This window comes from Choloepus didactylus, chromosome 2 (assembly GCF_015220235.1).
Source record: "Choloepus didactylus isolate mChoDid1 chromosome 2, mChoDid1.pri, whole genome shotgun sequence".
Classification (NCBI taxonomy): domain Eukaryota; kingdom Metazoa; phylum Chordata; class Mammalia; order Pilosa; family Megalonychidae; genus Choloepus; species Choloepus didactylus.
Genome location: NC_051308.1, coordinates 21,543,781 through 21,567,796, shown reverse-complemented (window position 1 = coordinate 21,567,796; position 24,016 = coordinate 21,543,781). Strand labels below are relative to the sequence as shown.

General features: G+C 37.8%; 1 protein-coding gene across 7 annotated transcripts in view; it reads right to left on the bottom strand.

The window, feature by feature from the left end:
- The window catches only part of MTR (5-methyltetrahydrofolate-homocysteine methyltransferase), a 145,255-nt gene that overhangs the window by 44,684 nt on the left and 76,555 nt on the right, over nt 1–24,016 (bottom strand). For all 7 annotated transcript variants that reach the window (XR_005214586.1, XM_037821795.1, XM_037821824.1 and 4 more), the window contains 7 exons: nt 23,738–23,917; nt 22,238–22,354; nt 21,786–21,926; nt 13,225–13,314; nt 11,988–12,140; nt 10,915–11,022; nt 9,702–9,802 (listed from right to left, as the gene is read on the bottom strand). Coding sequence is in view for 6 of the 7 variants with exons in the window: in XM_037821795.1 (XP_037677723.1) it covers nt 9,702–9,802; nt 10,915–11,022; nt 11,988–12,140; nt 13,225–13,314; nt 21,786–21,926; nt 22,238–22,354; nt 23,738–23,917 (890 nt within the window). In the remaining variant the exon portion in view is untranslated. The remainder of the gene's footprint in view (nt 1–9,701; nt 9,803–10,914; nt 11,023–11,987; nt 12,141–13,224; nt 13,315–21,785; nt 21,927–22,237; nt 22,355–23,737; nt 23,918–24,016) is intronic.

Sequence of the window (24,016 nt, the reverse complement as noted above, 5' to 3'; positions counted from 1 at the left end):
GGGAAGAGAAGGGTAAAGATCTAGAAAGTGTATTCAAAGAAATTGTTGGGGAAAACTTCCCAAAGCTTCTACACAATATAAATACACAAAGCATAAATGCCCAGCGAACTCCAAATAGAATAAATCCAAATAAACCCACTCCAAGACATATTCTGATCAGACTGTCAAATACTGAAGAGAAGGAGCAAGTTCTGAAAGCAGCAAGAGAAAAGCAATTCATCACATACAAAGGAAACAACATAAGACTAAGTGGTGACAGCAGCCACCATGGAGGCAAGAAGGCAGTGGCATGACATATTTAAAATTCTGAGAGGGAAAAATTTCCAACCAAGAATACTTTATCCACCAAAGCTCTCCTTCAAATTTGAGGGAGAGCTTAAATTTTTCACAGACAAACAAATGCTGAGAGATTTTGCTAATGAAAGTCCTGCCCTACTTGATGTACTAAAGGCAGCCCTACCAACAAAGAAACAAAGAAAGGAGGGAGAGATATGGAGAAAGATTCAGTACTAAAGAGATTCAATATTAGTTCATTAAAGGACATTAAGAGAGAGAGGGAAAAAATATATCTGACAAACATAAATGAAAGGATAGGATGGCTGATTCAAGACATGCCTTCACAGTAACAACATTGAATGTAAATGGATTAAACTCCCCAATTAAAAGACACAGATTGGCAGAATAGATAAAAAAATATGTACCAACAATATGCTGCATACAAGAGACTCATCTTAGACACAGGGACACAAAGAAATTGAAAGTGAAAGGATGGAAAAAATATTTCATGCAAGCTACAGCCAAAAGAAAGCAGGAGTAGCAATATTAATCTCAGAGAAAATAGACTTTAAATGCAAGGATGTTAGGAGAGACAAAGAAGGCCACCACATACAAATAAAAAGGGCAATTCAACAAGAAGAAATAACAATCATAAATGTTTATGCACCCAATCATGGTGCCACAAAATACATGAGACAAACACTGGCAAAACTAAAGGATGCAATGGATGTTTCCACAATAATTGTGGGAGACTTCAACACATCACTCTCTCCAATAGAGAGACCAACCAGACAGAAGACCAATAAGGAAACTGAAAATCTAAATAATCTGATAAATGAATTTGATTTAACAGACATATATAGAACATCATATCTCATATCACCAGGATACACATTCTTCTCTAGTTATCACAGAACTTTTCTCCAGAATAGACCATATGCTGGGACATAAAACAAGCCTCAATAAATTTAAAAAAAATTGAAATTATTCAAAGCACATTCTCTGACCACAGTGGAATACAATTAAAAGTCAATAACCTTTAGAGACTTAGAAAATTCACAAATACCTGGAGGTTAAACAACACACTCCTAAAATAATCCTATAATGTAGGATGTAGGGGAACTAGCGATAGAGAGCAATTAATGAAGGGGGAACGATAACCCAGTAAGAACAGAAAAGCTATCATGGGTAAATTTAATGTTCTGGGAATGCCCAGGAATGACTATGGTTTGTTAATTTTGATAGGTATGGTAGGAACAAGTTCACAGAAATGTTGCTATATTACATTATTTTCCTGGAGTAGAGTAGGAACATGTTGGAAGCAAAGTAGTTATTTTAGGTTAGTTGTCTTTTTCTTACTCCCTTGTTATGGTTTGTTTGAAATTTTTTTTATGGTATATCTTTTAAAAAAATTTTTTATATAGTTAATTTAAAAAAAAGATAATTAAGAGTTAATGACAATCAATGCAATATATGATACTGGAGGTGATCTAAGAATGGAGGAGAAAGGCTCAAAGGGGGCATAAGGCAAAATTGGAATATAGAATTTAAGCTTCATATCCATATTAATTTTCTTGAATTAACTGCAGTTAAGTTAATGACATAAGTGAATATCCTTGTTTGTAGGAAAAGTACATGGAAGTGTTATAAGTTCAAGGAGTACGATATATGCAACCTGCTCTCAAATGTTCAGAAGATGATAAATGGGTAGATAGAAAATTGATAGAAAGATAATAGATACAGTTGAAAGAAAGGGGGGAGGAAGAGAGGAAGGGAGGAAGGGAGGAAGGAAAGAGAGAGAAAGGAAGGAAGGAAGGAAGGAAGGAAGGAAGGAAGGAAGGAAGAAAGAAAGGTACTGCAAAGGTAGCAAAAAGTAAAATTGGTAGATACGGATATCTGGGGGTGGTGGGGTGTTGGAGTTCTCTGTATAGGGTCTGTATTGTATTTGCAACTGTCCTATATGTTTGAAATTATTTCAAAATAAAAATTAAAAAAATACAGTATGCATTTTCAATTATTTCATGATATCAACAATTTCAAAAATTAAACAAGTAAAATTTTTTAAATTATAAAAAAATCAGTGCAACAGAATACTACAAGACATAACATCAGCTGGTAACAGCGGGTGCTGGACCCCTTGATCCTCACTATATGCTCTTTTATACTGTTGGATGTTTTACGCATGGAATCCTCAGTACAAAGCAAAAGAATTTCAAATCAGTGGTAACTATATTCAGCTTTGTTAGCCCTGATACAGTTGAAAACAAATACTGCAGGTTTTAATGATGTGGCATTGCAGGTGTGAACAGGAGTGAGATGGTATCACACTTTTCTTAAATTTTTAACATATTGAAGAAAGTCGGGTAACTGAATTTATTGTTCAACAATGGCTAAGTATAGACCATTGCAAATAAAACTAAGCAAAGAAGCACACTGCTTGTAAATCAAAACAAAAGGTATACATTTCAAAGATGTTTTTTTCCAATGTTATTTATATATTTTTAAAATTCAATTAAAAATCATCAGTATGATGGCAAGAATTATCTTGCTCTCCCTTTTTTTCCCCCTTATTTTAAGCAGCATTTATTTCAGGAGCTTTTTATATGCATGCATGCCTTGGTTATGGGAAAGTAAGGAGAACATTGTGGCTGCAACAGAAACAGATAAAGGAGAAAGTTGTGGGGGATGAGGTCAGAGAGGGAGGAGAGAGCCAGATCCTGCAGACACCTCCAGAGACTGTGACTTCATTAGCCATGATGGGGCCCAGGCAACTAGTATTTTTAAATGCTCCTAAGTTACAACCCCTGATGTAGTGTCTACTTGTAAGTCACTGTAAGGGCTTTAGATTTTACTTAAGAAGAAGTGAAATCACTGGAGGTTTTAAACAGAGTAAGAAATCTGACTTGTGTCTGACTGGCTCCTCGATGGCAGACTGGAGGTTTTCTGTCTGGAGGAAGTCCAGGGTAGAAGCAGAGACTTGTCAGGCCGCCGCAAAAATCCAGGCAAAAACTGATAATGGTTTGCCCCAGAATGGAAGCATACAAGTAGTAAAAAATGATCAAATTTTGGAAATATTATGAAAGAAGAACTGACAGGAGTTGCTGATGGATTAGATATGGGATATGAGAAAAGAGAGGAGTCGATGACTCAAGGTCTTTGGACTGAGCAGCAAGAAAAAGAGAGTTGCTATTAAGTGCCACGTAGTGACTAGGGGAAAGTTGGGGGAAGATATCCATAGATGGTGGAAAACCGTCCAGTTTTCAAAATATTACGTCTTTACAAAGGAATCAAGTTCTAATATAGGTTACAACATGGATGAACCTTGAAAACATTATGCTGATGAAATAAGCCAAACAAAAAGGACAAATATTGTATGATTCTACTTACATGAAGTATCTAGAATAAGCAAATTCATAGAGACAGAAAGCAGATCAGAGGTTACCAAGGGGCTGGGGGTAGAGGGTGGGGAGTTACTGCTTAATAAGTACAGAATTTCTGTTTGGGATGATGAGTAAGTTTTGGTAATGGATGGTGGTGAAGGTAGTAGCACAACATTGTGAATGTTAATTAAAACCACTGACTTACACAATTAAAATGGGAAATTTTATGTTATATATTTTGCTACAATAACATTTTTTAAAAAGAACCTCCAACCCCATGCCAATATTATGGAGCTTTCAGGTAGTCAACTGGATGTAGAAGTCTGTAGTTCAGGGACAGATCCATGTTGGAGATATAAACTTGGGACCTGTCAGCATCTTAGATGGTATGAAAGTCATGAGATTGGATGAAATGACTTAAGCCTTTCCTAAGGCCTTGTAACTTTAGGTGTGGTCCCTGTACCAGCAGCACCAGCACTACCTGGAAGTTCATGAGAAATACAGAATCTCAGGTTCAGCCCTACCTTAATCAGAATTTTCACTTTTAAGATCTCCAGGTAATTAAAAGGTACATTGAAGTATGAGAAGCACTAATTGAGGCAGTAAGGACAGACAGAGAAGAGGTCCAAGGACTGAGCCTCACTCAGCACACTCCACTATTTAGGGGTCATGGTGAGAAGGAGAAATCAGCAAAAGAGAGTGGTCAGTGAGGTAAGAAGAGGACTTAGAACAGTGTACTAGGGGATGCAAGGTGAATTTCTAAGTTATTAGTCTGCCTTCAAGAAGTCTTGCTGGGGAAACAGTCAAATACATCATTGATTAAAGGAGCACTTCCCAACTTTTTCCACCTATCAAAAGTAATATTTATGAAATTAGATACATATAGGAGGTTGTTCACAGTCAGTGGCCACCAATCTAGGGACTAAAGCTACCCCTGGACCTACCTCGAAGGGTAAGGGATCACTTTCTCAGCCCACTGAAATGAGAAAACTGTTGGCAAGCTCTGAATTAGACTATAGTGTGACAAATGCTACAGTGGAGGAATTTACAGTGGGACACTATCCAAACTAGATGACAATTAGAAGCGTTCCAGGTAGGCGATGCCTGAGCTGAATTTTGAAAAAATAAGTAGGTATTGGCCAGATGAAGGAAAAATAAGGACTGTCTAGAATCATGAACCAGTTAAAAGCCCCTGGGAAACTCTGGTTGAATGAAGGATCTGTAACAGGAGATGAGGCCCAGAGAGGAGAGCATGCGTCAGATCTATCCCAGCCTCCTGTGGCTATTGCCCTTCTTCCCATGACCCATTTCCATTCCCTGTCTCCTCTTCCATAACTTCTTGTTTCCAACCACACACATCCCCATCTCCCTTTACATTCCTGTGGCTCCCCTTCTTCTCTTTGAGCCATATCCTATGCCTATAGGCCTCTCCTTATACACATTCACGAATTTTGTACTATGTAAGACAAAAGAAAATAAAAATAAAAGTTATGGAAAATGTTGATTTTATAACCATATTTCTACAGTGCTTGGAATACAGCATTTAATTTGGGCTTTTAACTCAGAAAAAAAGTGTATTTTTGTATGCACTATTTATGAATACATAGAATTTTGAAAACAAATGTTGTAATAGAAAAAGTCCTTTTTCCTCTCCAGAAGGAGTTGAAAAATGAATATAAAACTAGCTGTGCATCTGCATCCTGATATGTGCTGTCACTTCATCCTTTATTTCTCAGTTAACTCAAGTGGTAGCTTCTGTTTGCTGCTCCTGCAATTGGCACATGTGATCTCTAGATGGAAGTACCCTACCGGTCTACAGCTTTCAATGATGCTTTTCAACCTGTAGTTAAGCAGTGCTAACAGAGTGTGTTTTCAGTTCTGCTTTAAAAAAAAATGAGTTCTTGAATTGTCTTCCCTTTAAGAGATGGCAAGTTGAAAGCCTCTGAATAACTATCAAGTGAGCCTGTGATGCACTTAGGAGAGACTGGATTAGTATATCTTTGACTCAGATTCATTTTCCTCACTTAACTGACCACTTTAACATACAATTTCAAATTGCTTTCATTCTTAATCATATAATGTTTAATTTTTACTCTTACTAGACGCTGAATTAAGAGCCATCCATTAAAATATAAATATGCCTCATCAGCCTTTCCACCAGATCCATATTTTTTTTAAAACACTAGATGTATGGCACATAATTTTAAAATCTCTGTTGATACTATCATAATTTTTCTTATACAAGTCAACAGTGCATGGAATGCTAGGGAGGGGGTGGAATGGGAAGATTTAGGCTATATATGTTTCCACAATTGAAAAAAAAAAAGAAAAAAAAGTCTAAATAGAAGACAAATGCCAAGGATGATCCTGAATGGGATCTGAGGATGGAGCAGAGGAGGCTCAAAGGGACACAGATGCGACACAAGGGGAAAAAAAAGGAAATATAGAATGTAAGCTTTACATCAATGTTGAATTTCTTGAACTTCTTAGCTGCGCTTAATGAGATTGCATAAAAGAATGTTCTTGTCCATGGGAAAGGTATACGTGAATTATATTATTTGTTCAAAGATATGTGCAGCTTGCTCTCATATGTTCAGAGGACAGGGCAATATATGATGGATGATAGATAGGGAGGGAGGGAGAGAGAGACGGAAAGAAAGAAACGGTGGTGTGACAGGATGTTAAAGGTGGTGGATCGGGGTATCGAGGGAGGGGGGTTGGGGTATGATGGAGTTCTGTGTATAGGGTTTGTACTGTTTTTGCAACTGTTCCTGTAAGACTGAATTTATTTCAAAATAAAATTTATTAAATTAAAAAAAAAACAGTGCATTATCTATTAAATGGGAAAAGTACACATTTCTTTTTATATAATTATTATTATTAGAGATTATATTTAAAATCAACTTTCATATAAGCAAATATCTGATCAAGAATTTTTTTTTTTATTAAATTGTTTTATTGAAATACATTCACACACCATACAATCATCCATGGTATACAATCCACTGTCCACAGTATGATAATATAGTTATGCGTTCATCACTACAATCTATCTCTGAACATTTTCCTTACATCAGAAAGAACCAGAACAAGAATAAAAAATAAAAGTGAAAAACGAACACCCAAATCATCCCCCCCATCCCAACCCATCTGTCCTTTAGTTTTTATCCCCATTTTTCTACTCATCCATACACTAGATAAAGGGGGTGTGATCCACAAGGTCTTCACAATCACACTGTCACCCCTTGTAATCTACATTATTCTATAATTGTCTTCAGGAGTCCAGACTGCTGGGTTGGAGTTTGGTAGTTTCAGGTATTTACTTCTAGCTATTCCAATATGTTAAAACCTAAGACGTGTTATCTACATAGTGCATAAGAATGTCCACCAGATGACCAAGAATATTTTTAAAATACTCTAAATTATTTCTGTACCACATATTGTGCAAAACTGACAAAATTACTTTTTAAATTCTTAAGGGGAATTTAACTAGCATAATGATATCAGACAGTGTGGTTAAAGTTGTTTGCAAATCAAATAAGACTGCAAGATAAATTGCCATAACATGGAGCCCTGGCTTTTGGAATCAGAAACCCTGGTATGACCTTCTACTTTCTAGCTGTGTGATCATGAAGAAATCACTTAACTTCTCTAAGCCTTGGTTTTCCCATCTGTAAAATGAGAAATATAATAATAATCCTTAGGCAGGCAGAGCAGGATCAAAACCATGAAAGAAACGGAAGGATAAAAGAAAAGAAAGGAAAGACCAAAGAAAAGGAGGAAAAGTCAGTTATATAAAAGCATAAATTGTGAAGTGGTAGACAAATGTTAAGGTTATTACAAGACTCTTGGAGGATACATCTCTAGAGCTAGAAGATTCTATTGCATCCTATCTTCTTCCTAAGGAAAAAAGCGTGCTTTGGGTTTAAACAGAAAGATCAATTTTAGTCCTTCTTACTTTTTTTCTCCATAAAGAAAAAACATTCTTATTTTATGAGATTTATTGCATCAGTGACAAAGAGCTGGGAACAAAAAAGTTGCATTAGGATTTGATACTGGGTGGTTTGTTAGACTCACTCACTAGCTTGATGATTCATCCAGGCATAGCAGCCTAGAAAAGTGTTGCCCAGAAAAAGTATACGTTACTATGTAAGATAGATTTCCAGGGGTACTTCACTAGCCTATACCATGCAATTAAACTCACCAATGGTAAATTAAATCTAGGCATTATAAGACACAATCCAAAGTGGTGTTTGATTTTTGGATACCAAGTTTCCACATCCACTTATGTTCTCGTAAAAAGAAATTAGAGTTTTATCAGATGTTTCTCTGGTTAGATTTACTAGCAAAAATAAGCAGCCCCTGAATGCACAAGACAGAAGAACTGGATGTGCTGGAGAAAAGCCTCAAGTTTAATAAGCAGTGCATAATCTACTAAATGCTAACAACTGTTAACATTCACTTCCAGAAGCACCCTGGAGAAACGCCATGATTCTTCCCAGCCTTTTAAAATGTCCTTATTGGGAGGAAAACTTTCCTAGTATGATCTTCTCAACTAATTACCCATTGACCAAAATAAAGAAAGAAAAAAAATGAAAAAACATGCCAGTGGTAGCTCAAGAATTGCTTTTGGGAAGTTTACCTAGAATCATCTTCTTTGACAGTTCTTGTCCCATCATCACATTTGGATGTGTAACCTGCCTATTTAGTACTAAGAACAGTAAACTTCTTAAAAGCAGAAAAGATGACTAAATATAGCCAAGTATAATGCTTGGTATGTAGTAGATGACCTACAAACAATTATTAAACTAAACTGAACTGAATTTAAACTAATTAAGATGAATGCAATATCAGAAATGTCCTGTAGATTTCAGGAAGCAAATTGCATATCCAAATACTTATTATGTAAAGGCAATATCCCATTATAACAACTTCTACTACATCTTCCATAACTTTACCTTTTTTAAAAATAATAAATACATTGCTAGAAAGAATGTTACTTATTTCTAGGACTAGGAGAGATGCTAAATCTTTTTTACAGTGAGTGAGCAGGCAAACAGAAGTGCTTTTAAACAGAGGAAAAAAGGTGTCATTCTGACCCTGCTCCTCTATCTCCAGCCTTCCTCAGTGGTTCTCAGTTGTATTTAATTAGCTGTGAAGGCAGAGACGGATTGAAATGTTGACAGTAGGGAGGGGGCTTAAAGGGTAATTGTCACTTGACAACAGAAGAGGAGAACTCTAAAGGGCACAGCTATAGCTCCAGTCAAGTCTCTCTTTTCTATAGAGAAAATAGCATGTTAGAAAGAAGTCCATGACTGAAAATGACTGTGGGTTGGTCAGGGACCAAAGAAGGCTTTAGTTATACTAGGACTTTCATTACAAAGAATTTGGTGAAATCTGAGCAAAGCATGCACTTACTATTACAGGTTACCAGCTCTAACATGGAAATGATTTTGCTATGAAAATTTATGCACTATAATGAGATACAACATTCCAAAAACCAGCTTCATCACTACCAGGAAGCACTCTTGGTCCTATTTTAACCTAAGTAAAGGGAGAACTGTAAAGATAGAGAGATCCTTTCTATAAAACTATCCATTTAGCCAGGGTCTCATAAGATCTCAGCCCCAAAATGTGACAGTTTATTAACAGGAAAAAGGGAAGATGATAAATGCCACTGTATGATGATAAAGGTCACAGTAGGATCCCAACGTTCCAGCCACTGGAGCCTCTGCCCAACCAAGCTCAAGTCCCAAGAAGTTTCTTGGCTATTTTAACCCTACTTGCATTTTAAAAAATAGCTTTCACTATATTTTTTTGTCCTTACTGAACACATAGCACATAAATAATTATTAAGTTATTTCATTTGAAGAGATGCATTCACTGTAGAAAATTTGGAAACACAGGTAAGCAAAAAGAAGAAATAAAAAATAACCTCAATATCCATTGCCATACCCCACCCCTCCCACCCAAAAAATAATTACCCTGCTAATGCTTTCCTTTTCAGATAAAAAAGGGGTGGTAAGATGTAAGGTCTCAATGTACCTGAAGTTATTGCAGCCAAGGACTACTCCAACGATGTTCTTGCCTATGTCGTGTACATCACCTTTAACAGTGGCCAGTACGATGGTGCCTTGGTAAGGGTCCTGGGGAGTAAGCCAAGCAGCTAATCATAGCTGTAACCATTTTAGAGCAGAACATCTAGTGCTCTAGAGTCAGACAGATCCCAGCAAAGAAAGCAATTTAATACAAACAAGGCAACCTCAAAGAGAAAAACAGAACTCAAATCATGTGTTTTCCAAGTAGAAAGCTGTAAGCTCTAACAGTTCAAAGGAGGCCTTCCTAGGAGGTTAGCTTAGGGGGCTAAAGTATTCACCGAGGATCATGGGCTCTGTTACTTCAAAGAAGAGTTTATGTTCACACTCAAAACAGTCCCACAGCTGAAGTCCATATCCTTAACCCCCCAAAATCTGACTGGCAAGTGATTTTATTGTTAGCAGTAAAGGCAGAGGAAGGGATGAGAGGGAGGAGTTTGTTAACTGCACAGGTCCTAGCAGAATCTGGAAAAACAACCACAATAGCCCAGTGCAGAGGGGCATCTGATTATCTTCCCATTTCTTTAACACAATTGTTCTATGTACTTTCACTATAAAAATAAAAAAGGTATGAAAGGATAATGGGATTTTTATGAATACGCTTCATGACTCACACACTCTGATCAATTTAAGAATTCAGAATCCCAGAGGCAAAAGCTGACTGAGCCCCACAGGGAACTAAACAAGGTCAAAAAAAGTAATAATTTACTAAGATGATGCAGCCAACAAGAATTAACTTGAATCCAGAAGTGGTGTAAAGGACACTGCAATTATACATAGAACATTCGGTTAAAGAGTATTCCAAAACCAAACATTATTCAATTACTTCAAGGGCAGGGGCTAAGTCTTATTCATCTTTGTAGCTCTGAGTGCCTAGCCAGTAGTTGGCACATAGTAGGGTACATAGTGGATGAATAAATGAACTGATTTTGTCTTGAAATCACCAGCATGGTTAAAATATTATGCCCATATTGAGAAATTCATAAAGCTACCACATTCAAAGGAAAATCGCAGTGTATTCTGATACTTGATAATAGAAGGGACAGATGCTAGATCTCTATTGCATTGTCAATGACAACTGTAGCCAAGTCCAACCACTCAGATCTCTATCCCCACCCCAAGCAATTTCTTAAGGGCCCTCAGATCTTGACAAAATGACTTGCCTCTTCTTCTACTGTGCCAGTGAGCACTCTAGTTTCTTCTCTCTCTTTTTCCATGAAAGGAATAAGGTGGCCAACAGCCTTCTTCATGACCCGAGCTGATTTTATAACCTGGGAAGATACACAACGTCAGGCATCTTTATCAAACCACTGAATGGCTGTTAACGGTCAACTGTGAAATTTTGGCGCAAATTAGGAATGCTTGCTTTCCACCACATGCTAGAGTCCACTTTTAACAGTGATGCAGGATAAGGAATAAGCTTCCTTTAGGGAAAACCAGTGAAAGAAGTACAAGCAGAAAGAGACAAGACTAGAAATCAAAAGCATGCAATTTCTGTCCTCCAAATTCTTACGTGTTGATTTATTTTCTGCCTAGAATGCCCTCCATCACTTCTCTAAGCTCTACACATCCTTGAAGTTTTGATCTTTTATATCATGAACCCATTACCAGCCTTCTCTTCTGAATTTCCAGCATTATGATTCACTTATAACTAAGCCTTAAGCTTAAGCAAGAAAAGAGCCTTTTAGTTTTTTTGTATGCCTCACAGCCACTAACCCAGATGCTCAACAAGTATTTTTTTAATATAATTAGTAGCTGTTGTAACAAAAATAAGGGTTCTGGGTTTACTTGAAATATATCATTTAATGTACCACAACTTAAAACAGAAATAATTTTTTTTCAAAACATGCATCCTTAAAAATGAATACCAACTGGTCAAGTCAAATCTTAATATTATTGACATTTATCTTGGGTTTTATTTAATTTTGTTGGGGGAGAGAAATAGGCATTGGTCATAAGAGATGGTACTGAAGATTAGAACATGAAGATTACCAGCTGAGAATTTCCAGATGACCACTAACCTCCATACCACTTAAAACATGGATTTTGCTCCAAAATACATTCAGACAGACGTTGTTCCAAAATACATTTAGAGAGGAGACAATCAGATCTTAATTGCCCTTGAGTTCTTATCCAAATTCAAACCTGAGAAATATTTCCAAACTCACTATTTATTAAAAGACACCCCCCCCCAAAACAATTCAATTGTGAAAATTTCTCCCAATCTTTTGCCAACCTGAGGTAGAAACATTTTTCCAGCTCCAAAAAGATCACCAACAACTTTCATGCCATTCATCAGGGGCCCTTCAATTATATTCAAAGGTCGGGGATATTTTTCCTGGTTTAATCTGGCTTCCTCAGTATCCTCAATAATATGTTTTTCAATGCCCTACAAAAAAGAAATTTTAAAAATTACATAAAAAATTGACGCTAAGTTCAAACAACCAACAAAACAATCAGAGAAACACTTAAGTGTGTGGATTCTGGAAATCAGACTGCATAGGTTCAAATAGTGACTCCTATCACCAATTTAGGCAATTTATTAAGCCTCAGATTTCTCAATTAAAATATCACAATAGAATCTAACACATACGATTATTTTGAAGATTAACTGAGATAACCTAAGTGCTTAGCTGTTATTACTGACACAAAATAAATACTCAGTAAAAATGAGATGTGAGAGGAGTACAAGTCTCAATTCATAGTAAAATGCACTTTGTATCCTAGTAATTTAATAAATTATACCTTAATAAATATCTTCTATGAAATTAGTATGTTTTCTTACTGCAATGTTAAGGGAGTGGGGGAGGTATAACAACGGCCAAGGGCCTGAGATGAAAGTTAAAAGCCATGAAACCTCAGCTGACTTATCCTGTCTTTACTGATCAAGCTGTACTCTTCCAAAGACCCAAATTCAAAGATCCTTGGACATGGCTGACTAGTTCCACTAACTGAAATATGTGAATCTAAAAAGGTCCAAGAAGTTTAAAATTAAATTCTAGCCTTATTAAAGAACTCTAAAATTCTCCAAACTCACAAATGAGGAAGTTGAAGCCAAGAGTTTATTTATCTTGCCTGAAATTCCAATTAGCAAAAGAGCCAGGACTGACTTACTGACACGCTGAAGTTGCTAGTCTGGGACAGGATTTCTCAATCTAGGCATTACCGACATTTTGGGTTGAGTAACTCTTTGTTGGGCAGGGCTGCCCTATACACTGTAGGATGTTCAGTAGCATCCCTTACCCCTGGATGCCAGTAGCACTCCTTCCTTCCAAATGTGACAACCAAAAATGTCTCTGGACATGGCCAAATATGTCCTGGGGGGGCAAAACTGCCCTTGCTTGAGAGCCACTAGTCTAGGGAATCTCCTTCCAGCTGCTGTCAGGAGCCATCCCTCCAGCAACAGCATCAGAAAGCCACGATGAGCCTCCAAGCCCTCTGGTTCATGCTCACACAGTGTTCCCATAACTCACCTTCACAAGGGCATACTCGAGGCGTTCTTCAATGGGGCCACTTCTCCACTCATCTGTCTGAACGACTTTCTTCCCTCCTTTACCATGTGTCTGAATTGAAATTAGAACAGAGATGGGTACGATAGGTTACTTAACTGATCTTTGTGACAGCAAAACTGTATCTTACTTTTTTATATTTTCAGCCCCTGCTTAAGCTGCCCAACATGAATTAAGATCTCAATAAATGTGTGAGGGAAAGAGAGAGGAAAAGATAGAAACTTTTCAGATTTGAACTTTAAGTAGAGAGACAGAGTGAGGTTCCATTTTTTTCTTTACTTCTTTCTTAGAGATAACAACTTAGGGCAAAATATTTCCAGGACAGTAAGAGAAGCTATATTCCAAACCTGATGAACAGTCTAAGCTCTCAACAAGGGAGACCATTATCCACATACATACAAAAAGAGGTTGTAAAATCTAAGTCAGACATCATTCTGGGGGTGGGCACACTAAGAAGTTTAAGATGTGGTCTATGCTTTCAAGGACTTTGCCATATAATAAGGGAAATAGGAAAGACACTAATTTACGTTATCTTTTCCTCCATCTCAATTGGTGATACCGGCTGCCCAAACCAGAAATGTAGGAATTATCCTTGCCTCTCCTTTCATCCCTCAAATTCAATTAATCATCTAGTCCTAATGACTACACCTCCTCAATATTTCTTCTACCCACCTCCATTTCCACTATCATAATCCAAGCAATTAACTGGTCTCCACTGCACAGATTTACTCTGGTCTCTAATTCATCTTCCATACTGTAGCCAAGGGACCAAAATGCAAACCTCATCAAATCACTCCCCTGTGAAAAAACTCTTTGTAAGTTCCCCAGTGATCTCAGAAAATAATAATGACTCCTTACTGTGTCATACAATGCACTAAACTGGCTTTCTCCTATACTTTATCTTCTGCCATTCCCAACAAGGTTCAGCCATCCTAAACTTTTCAGGTTCTTATACTCTCCATCATCTCTTTCATATTCATTCATTGAACATGTATTTATTTAGCACTTAGTACAATGCCAGGCACTGGCTAGATGTAAATATTCCTCCCTGGCAGCAACCACCAGCACTGCACCCAAACCTGGCTAACTTCTACTTACCTTTCAGGTCTCATCTGAGCCTGTCATTTCCTTTGGGAACTTTTCCCTCATCAGCTCTACATTTGGATCCAGTGTCCCTTCTAAGCATTCTCACAGCATCCTCTTCTTCCCCTACGATACCATCTACACACTGCCTCTATATATAACTGGATCTCTCACTAAACTGTAAACTCTATGAGGTTACCAGCACATCTCTTTTACAAGTTAGATCCTCTAAGTTCAGTAGAGTGTCCAGCACAAAACAAGAGTTCAGTAAATATTAGCTGAATAAATTAATGCTGAATAAAAACTGATTTCGCTAAAGCAATGTTTGTGCAACATAGTAGAGGTCAATCACAATGGCCAGGAATCCAAGTTGCAGAGGTTGAATTTAACCTTTCAAGCAATTTCTGGAAAGAAAGGAGGAAGTGGGGAGAGGGATGATATTCAAAGTTCTGAAGCTGCAGAGTAAGATTCAAACAAGCATGTTTAGGCCCCAATAAAGAAGGCACTTCTGGCCTCAGTCTCCCCAAAGAAGCTTTGAAAAACCAGCAAGAACTGGCAGAAACAACATTCTCAAAGCCTGAGAAAAGAGTTAAAGGACTGCAGTAAAAGGGCAAGTGCCAAAATAGGAAAAGGACTATTTAAAAGCAGTAGAATCTTGTGGTACCCTACTGGCTGCCACCCTACCCCTCTCTGGCTCAACACAGCACAGATGCCTTGTCCAGTTTCAGAAGAAGTAGGGTGTGCCGATTTGAATGTATTATGTCCCCCAAAATGCCATTGTCTCTGATGTAATCTTGTGTGGGCAGACATATCAGTATTCATTAGATTGTAATTCTTTGAGTGTTTCCATGGAGATGCGCCCCACCCAACTGTGGGTGATGACTCTGATTGGATAATTTCCATGGAGGTGTTACCCCACCCATTCAGGGTGGGTCTAAATTAAATCACTGGAGCCATATAAATGAGCTGACAAACAGAAGGAACTCAGCGCAGCTGATAGTGACATTTTGAAGAGCAACTAAGAGTCACATTTTGAAGAGGAGCTACAGCCAAGACGGACACTTTGAAGAATGCACAGAAGCTGAGAGAGTAGCAGCAGAGGACAGACAGTTTGAAGATGGCTGCTGAAAGTAGACTCTTACTCCAGAGAAGCTAAGAGAGAACAAAACACCCCGAGAACAACTAAGAGGGACAGTTTTGAGGAAATGCAGCCAGAGAGGAATGTCCTGGGACAAAGCCATTTTGAAACCAGAACTTTGGAGCAAACGCCAGTCAGTTGCCTTTCCAGCTAACAGAGGTTTTCCGGACACCACTGGCCATCCTCCAGTGAAGGTACCCTTTGTTGATGAACACTTCATGGCCTTAAAACTGTAACTTTGTAACCAAATAACCCCCCTTTTATAAAAGCTAATCCATTTCTGGTGTTTTGCATTCTGGCAGGATCAGCAAACTAGAACATAGTGTAACCTTCATAAACATACTAGATGCATGTACTGTATGTCTGGCAGTCTGTCTGGTGATGACCTGAGGGACTCGTCTATCCAAAAATTGTCCTGCCAGTACAAGGTAATCACAGAGATCTACAGAACACTGTGAGAGAGCAATCAAGTGGTTGCCTGGGGCAAGGGATAGCTGGATGCAGCACAAACAGGGGAATTTCCAGGGCCACTAGCAAGCATGTCACATGCGCAGAAAGGATCAGAAAGGACCCTATGCATTGGCTGGACCTATTCACTGTACATATAAACTCACTTGATGATGAAGGCCTGGACTAGACTGGTGGTACCAGGAAGGGAGTAGAAGAACAAACATAAAGGCATTAAGTGAGAGACAATGTATAAGTGTGTAAGAAGAGAAGGAAAGAATTGGGAAGAATGCCAAGATTTAGGACCAGGGTGATAACTGGAATAATGATGACATAAGACCTTTCTCACAAATCAAAAACCCTAAACAAGATGGTATTTAAGAAGGAAAAAGTCCTTTAATGCTCACATTCACACCACTCAAAACCTGTAAATTCCATTTATACTGTCAGCCACACAATCAGACAATTCCTGCCTAGGGCATGGAGTTTGATGTGTAAAAGCAAGTTAGTGTGTTCCAAACACTCTTGCGAAAAGATAGGGTAAACAGATTGTGCTGGTTTGAATCTATTATGTCCGCCACAAAAGCCATGCTCTTAATGCAATCTTGTGGTGGCAGAATGATTAGTCTTGATTAGGGTGGAGCCTGTTTGATTGTTTCTGTGGAGATGTGACTCACCAACTGTGGGGGAGACCTATGATTAAATTATTTCCATGGAGGCATGGACCCCACCCATTCAGGGTAGGTCTTGATTAGTTCACTGGAATATTTAACAGAGCTCGAGAGCCCACAGACGCTGATGCTTGGAGACACTCAGAGATGCAGACAGAAGGACATTTGGAGATGCTAAGATAAGAGATGAAGCCCAGAGTTTGCTCCGGAACAGCTAAGAGAAGCTAAGAGAGACAGAAGCCCAGAGACATTTTGGGGAAAGCCATTTTGAAACCAGAACCCAGGAGCAAAGGACCAGAAGATGCCAGCCATATGCCTTCCCAGCTGACAGAGGTGTTCCAGACACAACTGGCCCTCCTTCAGTGAAGGAATCCTCTTGTTGATGCCTTAGTTTGGACACTTTTATGGCCTTAGAACTGTAAACTTGTAACTTAATAAATCCCGTTTATAAAAGCCAATCCATTTCTGGTATTTTGCATTCTGGCAGCATTAGCAAACTGGAACAACATGCAACAACATGGATGAAACTTGAAGACATCATGTTGAGTGTGATACGCCAGACACAACAGACCAAATATTGTATGATCTCACTGATACGAAATAGAATAAACATATTCATAGTGTCAGAAACTAGAATACAGGTTACCAGGAGCTGTGGTAGGGGCGTGCAATGGGGGATCAATTCTTAATTGGTGCAGAGTTTCTGTTTGGGGCGATGAAAAAGTGTGACTAATGTATAGTAGTGATAGTAAAAAACATTGTGAATGTCATTAACAACATTGAATTACATATCTAAATGTGGCTAAAAGGGGAAATTTTAGGTGGTATATATGTTGCTGGAACAAAAAATTAAAAAACAAAAGAAAACAAAAAACAACCATAGGACTGTACAATACAAACAGTGAACCCTAATGTAAACTATGAACTACAGCTAATAAAAAATTTAATAATATTCTCTAATTGTAACAAAGATACCACACTAATGTAAAATATTTAAAATGGGGCCTGGAATATGGAAACTCTGTATTTTGTGCACAATCTTTCTGTAAATCTGTAACTTCTTAAATTAAAAAAATACAAGATGGTATGCTGAGCCTATCTTTCTAAATAGTTATTCAATAAGGGCATCCATTCTCCATTATCTGAATACAAGATGCCACAATATTCTTGCACACTAAGACAGACACCTGGCACATTATGGAAGTTCATTACATAGAAACCTACCAAACAAACTGACCAATTAATTTTCATGTCCACCTGGCTTCTCCTTCTATTTGTACACCTATAAAGTTGATGAGAAAAATGATTCCCTACTGCTATAGTGTTGTTTCTGCTTTAGAGTACTCAGGATGATCCTTTTGTGTTCCTGTTATCAAATTGGACCACATCAAGAGGAATAAACTGCTCTAGAGAAAGCCAAAGAAAAGCATAAGCTCAAATGGCAATGAGAAAGATCAATGCTAGATCAAGGAACAGGTAACTTGAAAGCTTGAGAATCTTTTTCAGAGAAATATGAAGAATATGCTGACCATCCAGAGGTCATTCAACAGTGATCCTATCCAAGGCAAGAGATGCTTCTAGTCCTTCAATAGGGTACACTTAATAAAGAAATTCCATGTGAATTTTATGGTACCATGAAATCTGGAACTTTTTATTACTAAAAAATAATTTACTCACCATAGGATATTCTGAACCAAATTATGGAAATTATTTTTCAATGAAGCCCATTACTACCCAAACATGGGATTAGAGATCCTCGGAAGATCAGAGACAGGGCTCTTTCCACCCTTTTCAATAATCTTTCAGAGAGGAACTTGACTGAAGACTCAATATTTAATAACAAAAAGTGATAATCATTCTCTTATAAAGGAAAAAAAAACCCTGACTCTTATTTGCCTCATAATATTCCTCCTTTTCATGCTCCATTTGTAATCAGTGTCTCCTCATGAACTGCTATTGAGCTGGTGACTGCCAGGAGGTGTTTAAGTATATCTGTTTTGTTTATTGATTCCCTTAATGATAATGGAAGTCACCTTGAGTTTAGACATTTAGTCTACTTGACAGAGGAGTCAATGGCTTTTAATAGTTTTTGTGGCTACTTTAAGATGGAAGCAATTTCTTATCTGATGGATTGTTAAATTCTTGCAGTTGCTATTAAGATTATTTTCAATGTGGCTATGCCTCAAGAGGCAAAACCTCTTGGCAGCGTAGCTTCATATACAGAAACAAAACTTGTAAACAAATGCAAATAGTGAACACAGACCAAAAAAGAATGCCTGTCATAAAATACAATGCCAACAAAACCTTAAATGTGAACACTCTTACTAATAAGGAGCCTCAGTTTTCCTAAGTGAGAGAATCCTTGCAGACAATTTTATGAATATAGGAGGCTATGATATCCTTTTAGCCTTCAACAGAAACCAACCGGAAACTAAACTAAAACTTTGGTTTAACAACCAAAGGCTAATGAAAACCTTTACATATCCTGGAGGTTCAAAGCATAAGAAAACGCTAAGCACTTTGTCTACATGAGTAGAAACAGCTGTGGAAATAAAAGGGAAAGAAACTTTTAGGGATTGTTACTTATGTAATGAGCTGAGAAGCAGAGCTTGATGTGTATTTGCAATAACCCAAACCTAAGACACTCTGTCCTGGGTCCACATTAAGAAGCCAGAAACATTTTCAAGCAATCAAGAGGCACATTATGTGTTCACTGGGCAGAGTCTAAATTCCAGTCAGCTTTGCTGAGCTTAAGACTCCAATAAGCAGCTTCAGAAATCCAAATTCTGCCACCAATAACACTGATACATAAAAAATTTCATTAATCCTAGATTGTCCTAACCATCCTGAACATTTTATTACCCTTACCTGGACAAGGAAAAGTTACATTTCTACCAGAGTTCAATTCAGATTTTAACAGGGAAAACATTAACAAAGCTGGCAATATACACAGAAGCATTCTACTACTTCAACAGGCTTTGTGAAAAATATCTCTTCCTTTGCATTCGCTCCTTTAAAAAAAGTTAAAAAAGCAAGTTTTTTGGAAGTAAAGAGCTCATCTTTATTTAAACTGAATTTTAGAAGCAACACCCAAGAGAGATACTTAATGTGCTGAGCACTGCCCAACACACAATACATGGGAAACAAGGAATTGATTTTTGGATTAACTATAACTATTCTCACTCTTACAGATAAATGTGTATAGACCTCAAACACTGAATTGCAGAACCTTGCCACAGATGGACCAGATTCTAATATAAACAGGTGCGCAAACATAAACTTGCAACGGTGGAGATTGGGTAATAATGTGACCACACAAGAAAATACAAAATAGTCGTTTTAAATGATAAAGTAGAAAACTGTCTAATAAAATGGAAAGGTGTTCCCAGCATACTGCTGAATACACAGGTTACCAAAAAAAAATCATCTAGAGTATAGTCTTATTTTAAAAAACTTGTGTGTGTATATATATATATCCATGAGTGATATTTTAAAAAAAAGTAACTAAAAGGTTATAACAAAATCTTAAGAGTGGTTAACTTCGGGTGATGGGATTATGAATGATTTTTATTTTCTTCTGTTTTCCTGTGTGTGCCGGTTTGGATGTATTGTGGCCCCCAAAACGCCATTATCTTTAATGCAATCCTGTGGGGGCAGACTGATCAATCTTTCTGGTTAGAGTGTGAACTTTTGATTGGATGTTTCCACGGAGCTATATGACCCACCCAACTTTTGGTGCTGACTTTGATTGATAATTTCCATGGAGGTGTTGTCCCACTGTACCAGTTTGTATGTATTGTGTCCCCCAGAAAAAGCCATGTTCTTTGATGCAACATTGTGGGGGCAGACATATTAGTGGGGATTAAGTTGGAACGTTTGGATTAGGTTGCTTACATGGAAATGTGCCCTACCCAACTGTGGGTGATGACTCTGACTGGATAATTTCCATGAAGGTGCTACCCTGCCCATTCAGGGTAGGTCTAAATTAATCACTGGAGCCATATAAATGAGCTGACAAACACAAGGAATGCAGTGCAGCTGAGAGTGACATTTTGAAGAGGAGCTACAGCCGAGGGACACTTTGAAGAACGCACTGGAACTGAAAGAGAAGCTTCAGCTTACACAGACATTTTGAAGACAGCCATTGAAAGCAGACTCTTGCTCCAGAGAAGCTAAGAGAGGACAAACACCCCGAGAGCAACTAAGAGTGACATTTTTGAGTAACTGCAGCCTAGAGAGGAATGTCCTGGGAGAAAGCCATTTTGAAACCAGAACTTTGGAACAGATGCCAGCCATGTGCCTTCCCAGCTAACGGAGGTTTTTCAGATACCACTGGCCATCCTCCAGTGAAGGTACCCGATTGCTGATGTGTTACCTTGGACACTTTATGGCCTTAAGACTGTAACTATGTAACCAAATAAACCCCCTTTATAAAAGCCAATCCATTTCTGGTGTTTTGCGTTCCAACAGCATTAGCAAACGAGAACACCCACCCATTCAGGGTGGGTCTAAATTAGATCACGGAGTCATATAAATGAGCTGACAGACAGAAGGAACTCAGAGCAGCTGTGAGTGACATTAAGGAGAGCAACTGAGAGTGACATTTTAAAGAGGAGTTGTAGCTAAGAGAGGACAAAATGCCCCAAGAGCAACATTTTGGAGATTGCCAGTTTGAAATGTAACCTGGGAGCAAAGGGAGGCCAACCATGAGCCTTCCGAGCTAACAGAGGTCTTCCAGACACCAATGGCCATCCTTCAGTATAGGTACCCCCCCTACTTTGGACGCTTTATGGCCTTAAGACTGTAACTTTGTAACTGAATAAACCTCCTTTATAAAAGCCAATCTATTTCTGGTATTTGCATAATGGGCAGCATTAGCAAACCGGAACACTGTGTTTTCTAATTTTCTACAATAAATATGTTACTTTAGCATGAGAAAAAGAAATTTTATATTTTAAAATAAATTTAAAGAAACCTAAGTTCAGAACACTGAAGCAGCCTAGGTATGGTCTGTTTTTCCTTCTTCGCCCAAACACCTTCTCTTGAACTTTTTGGAGAAATCTTCAGTGATCCAGCACATAGGCAGATACTTACTTCTATTCTACAGTGAAGGTCTAATAATGATAAATGAGTGATAAAAGTCAAAGATAGGAAAAAGCTATCTGTTAGAACACTTTTCTCTCTACCTGGGTATAACGTAAGAGCTTCTCAGTAGCTTCAGGGTCTTTATTCCAGATGAGATCTTCACAGAGCTGGAGAAGTTCCTTATGGATGTCATCATATACAGGGAGGTTTCCAGCATTTACTATCCCCATATCCATACCAAACTAAGGGCAACAGAAAGGAAAATGAGGATTTCCAGGGATACCCCAAATCAGGGTCAGCAAAATTTTTCTACAAAGGGCTAGATAGAAAATATTTTAGGCCATACAGTCTTTGTTGCAGCTATTCAACTCTGCCACTGTAGCACAAAAGCAGCCACAGGCAATATGTAAGTGAACAGGTGTGGCTGAGTTCTAAAAATACTTTAATTACAGAAGCTAAATGGAAGCTGGATTTGGCCTGCAGGCCAAAGTATGCCAACCCCTGCCCTAAATCAAAGCTGGTTTCAAGAGGACAAATAGGTCTTCTACAATACCTTGATTGCATGGTAAAGGAAAACCCCATGCATTGCTTCTCGAATGGCTTCCATTCCTCGGAAGGAGAAGGACAAATTGGAAAGACCACCACTTATTCTGGCTCCAGGCAACGTTTCCTGGCAAAATTTTTAAAATGTGAAAAGATTTCTCATTTTACTAAAAGCAGCGATATTACTTCTCTTAAGTTTTATATAGAAGAGTAGAAAGAAAAGAGCATAATAAAGTTCAACAGTAACTCAGAGCTAGACACAGATAAAAGTTTGACACATTATAGTGTAACAAAGACACTGCCTTCATAGTTTTTCCTACTAGACTCTAATCTCCCTAAGGGCAAATACAAAATTCTACTTTATCTCTGTATACCTCTACAGAGACCAAGATAGGGCCAATACATAGTGACTGTTCCAGAAAATATTTGCTGTATAAAAGAAAAGGAGGAAAGGAAGTCAGGAGGGAGGGAGGAAGAGGGTATGTGGAAGGAGGAGAGAAGGAGAGAAGTTCCTTTTTGGAGATACCAGATACCAGAAGGCTACCATAAGCTAAAAGAACAGACTTCCTAGTTCACTATAAACATAATTGATTATAGTGGAAAATAGGAAATTGAGGTTCCCACCATACCTTATGACAACATCAAGCATTAGTATGTATGTGAAACAACTGGAACTCTCATTAACTGTTGGTTAAAGTAAAAACTGGCTCAAGCATGAGGGGAGACAGCTTGCCATTACTCATTACTTTGACCGAACAATTCCACTTCAGGGTATATGCTATAGACAAACTCATGCACATGTGCTAAGATACATATACAAGAATGTTCCTAGCAGCATTGCTTGTAGTGTTCCAAAATTGGAAAAACCCCAGTGTCCATCAATAGTAGAAGGTTAATTGTGGTTTAATTATATGATGAAATATTATACATTAATAACAATGAACAAACTGCAGCTACAAGCAACAAAGATAAACCTGAAAAGTGAGTCTGAGTAAGGAAAAAAAGGCATATAAGAATCTTATGGATTACATTTATTTTAAGTTCCAAAGCAGACAAAACGAAACTATCTTGTTTAGATATACTTATATAAGGAATAAAATTATACAGATAAACAAGAAAACAATATCAGAAAACCCAGGATGATGATTACTTCATAAAATTCAGGATAAGAATATAATCAGAAAATGATAGACACAGGGGTGGGGGGACAAGTCATGTTCTATTTGGGGACCTAAATGGAAGCTATTATATGCTTCAAAATTATTTATTAATTTTATATTTATGTTACATGTCTTCTCCATTGTGTGTGCTATACATCATAATTTAAAATAAGATTAAATAAAAGAAAAAAATTAAAGGCACTTAAATTTCAGAAAAACAATTTACTACCTAAGAACAAGACTGTCAATGTTCCCAGTCAGAATACATACATTTGTTCTACCTATACACTGGAGCCATGAGATAAATTCAAACTATGTCTTGGGTAGAAGAGAGAAGTTCTTTAACTTACTTTGATGATTTTTGTTGCATAGATAAAATTAACAGCATACAAGTTGTGCTCTTCCATCCCAGTACCAATGGTGAGGATATTGGGGTCAAAGATGATGTCGTTTGGATTAAAGCTCAGTTTCTTCACAAGGAGATGGTAGGCTCGGGTGCACACCTTGATTTTGGTGTCTATTTCTGTGGCCTAGGGAGAGGAGTAAAGTTGTAATTTGAAATAGAAAGATGAAATGTGATCTATGAAAGCAGAAGCACATTTCACTCATCAAAAGTACTTAAGTATCAA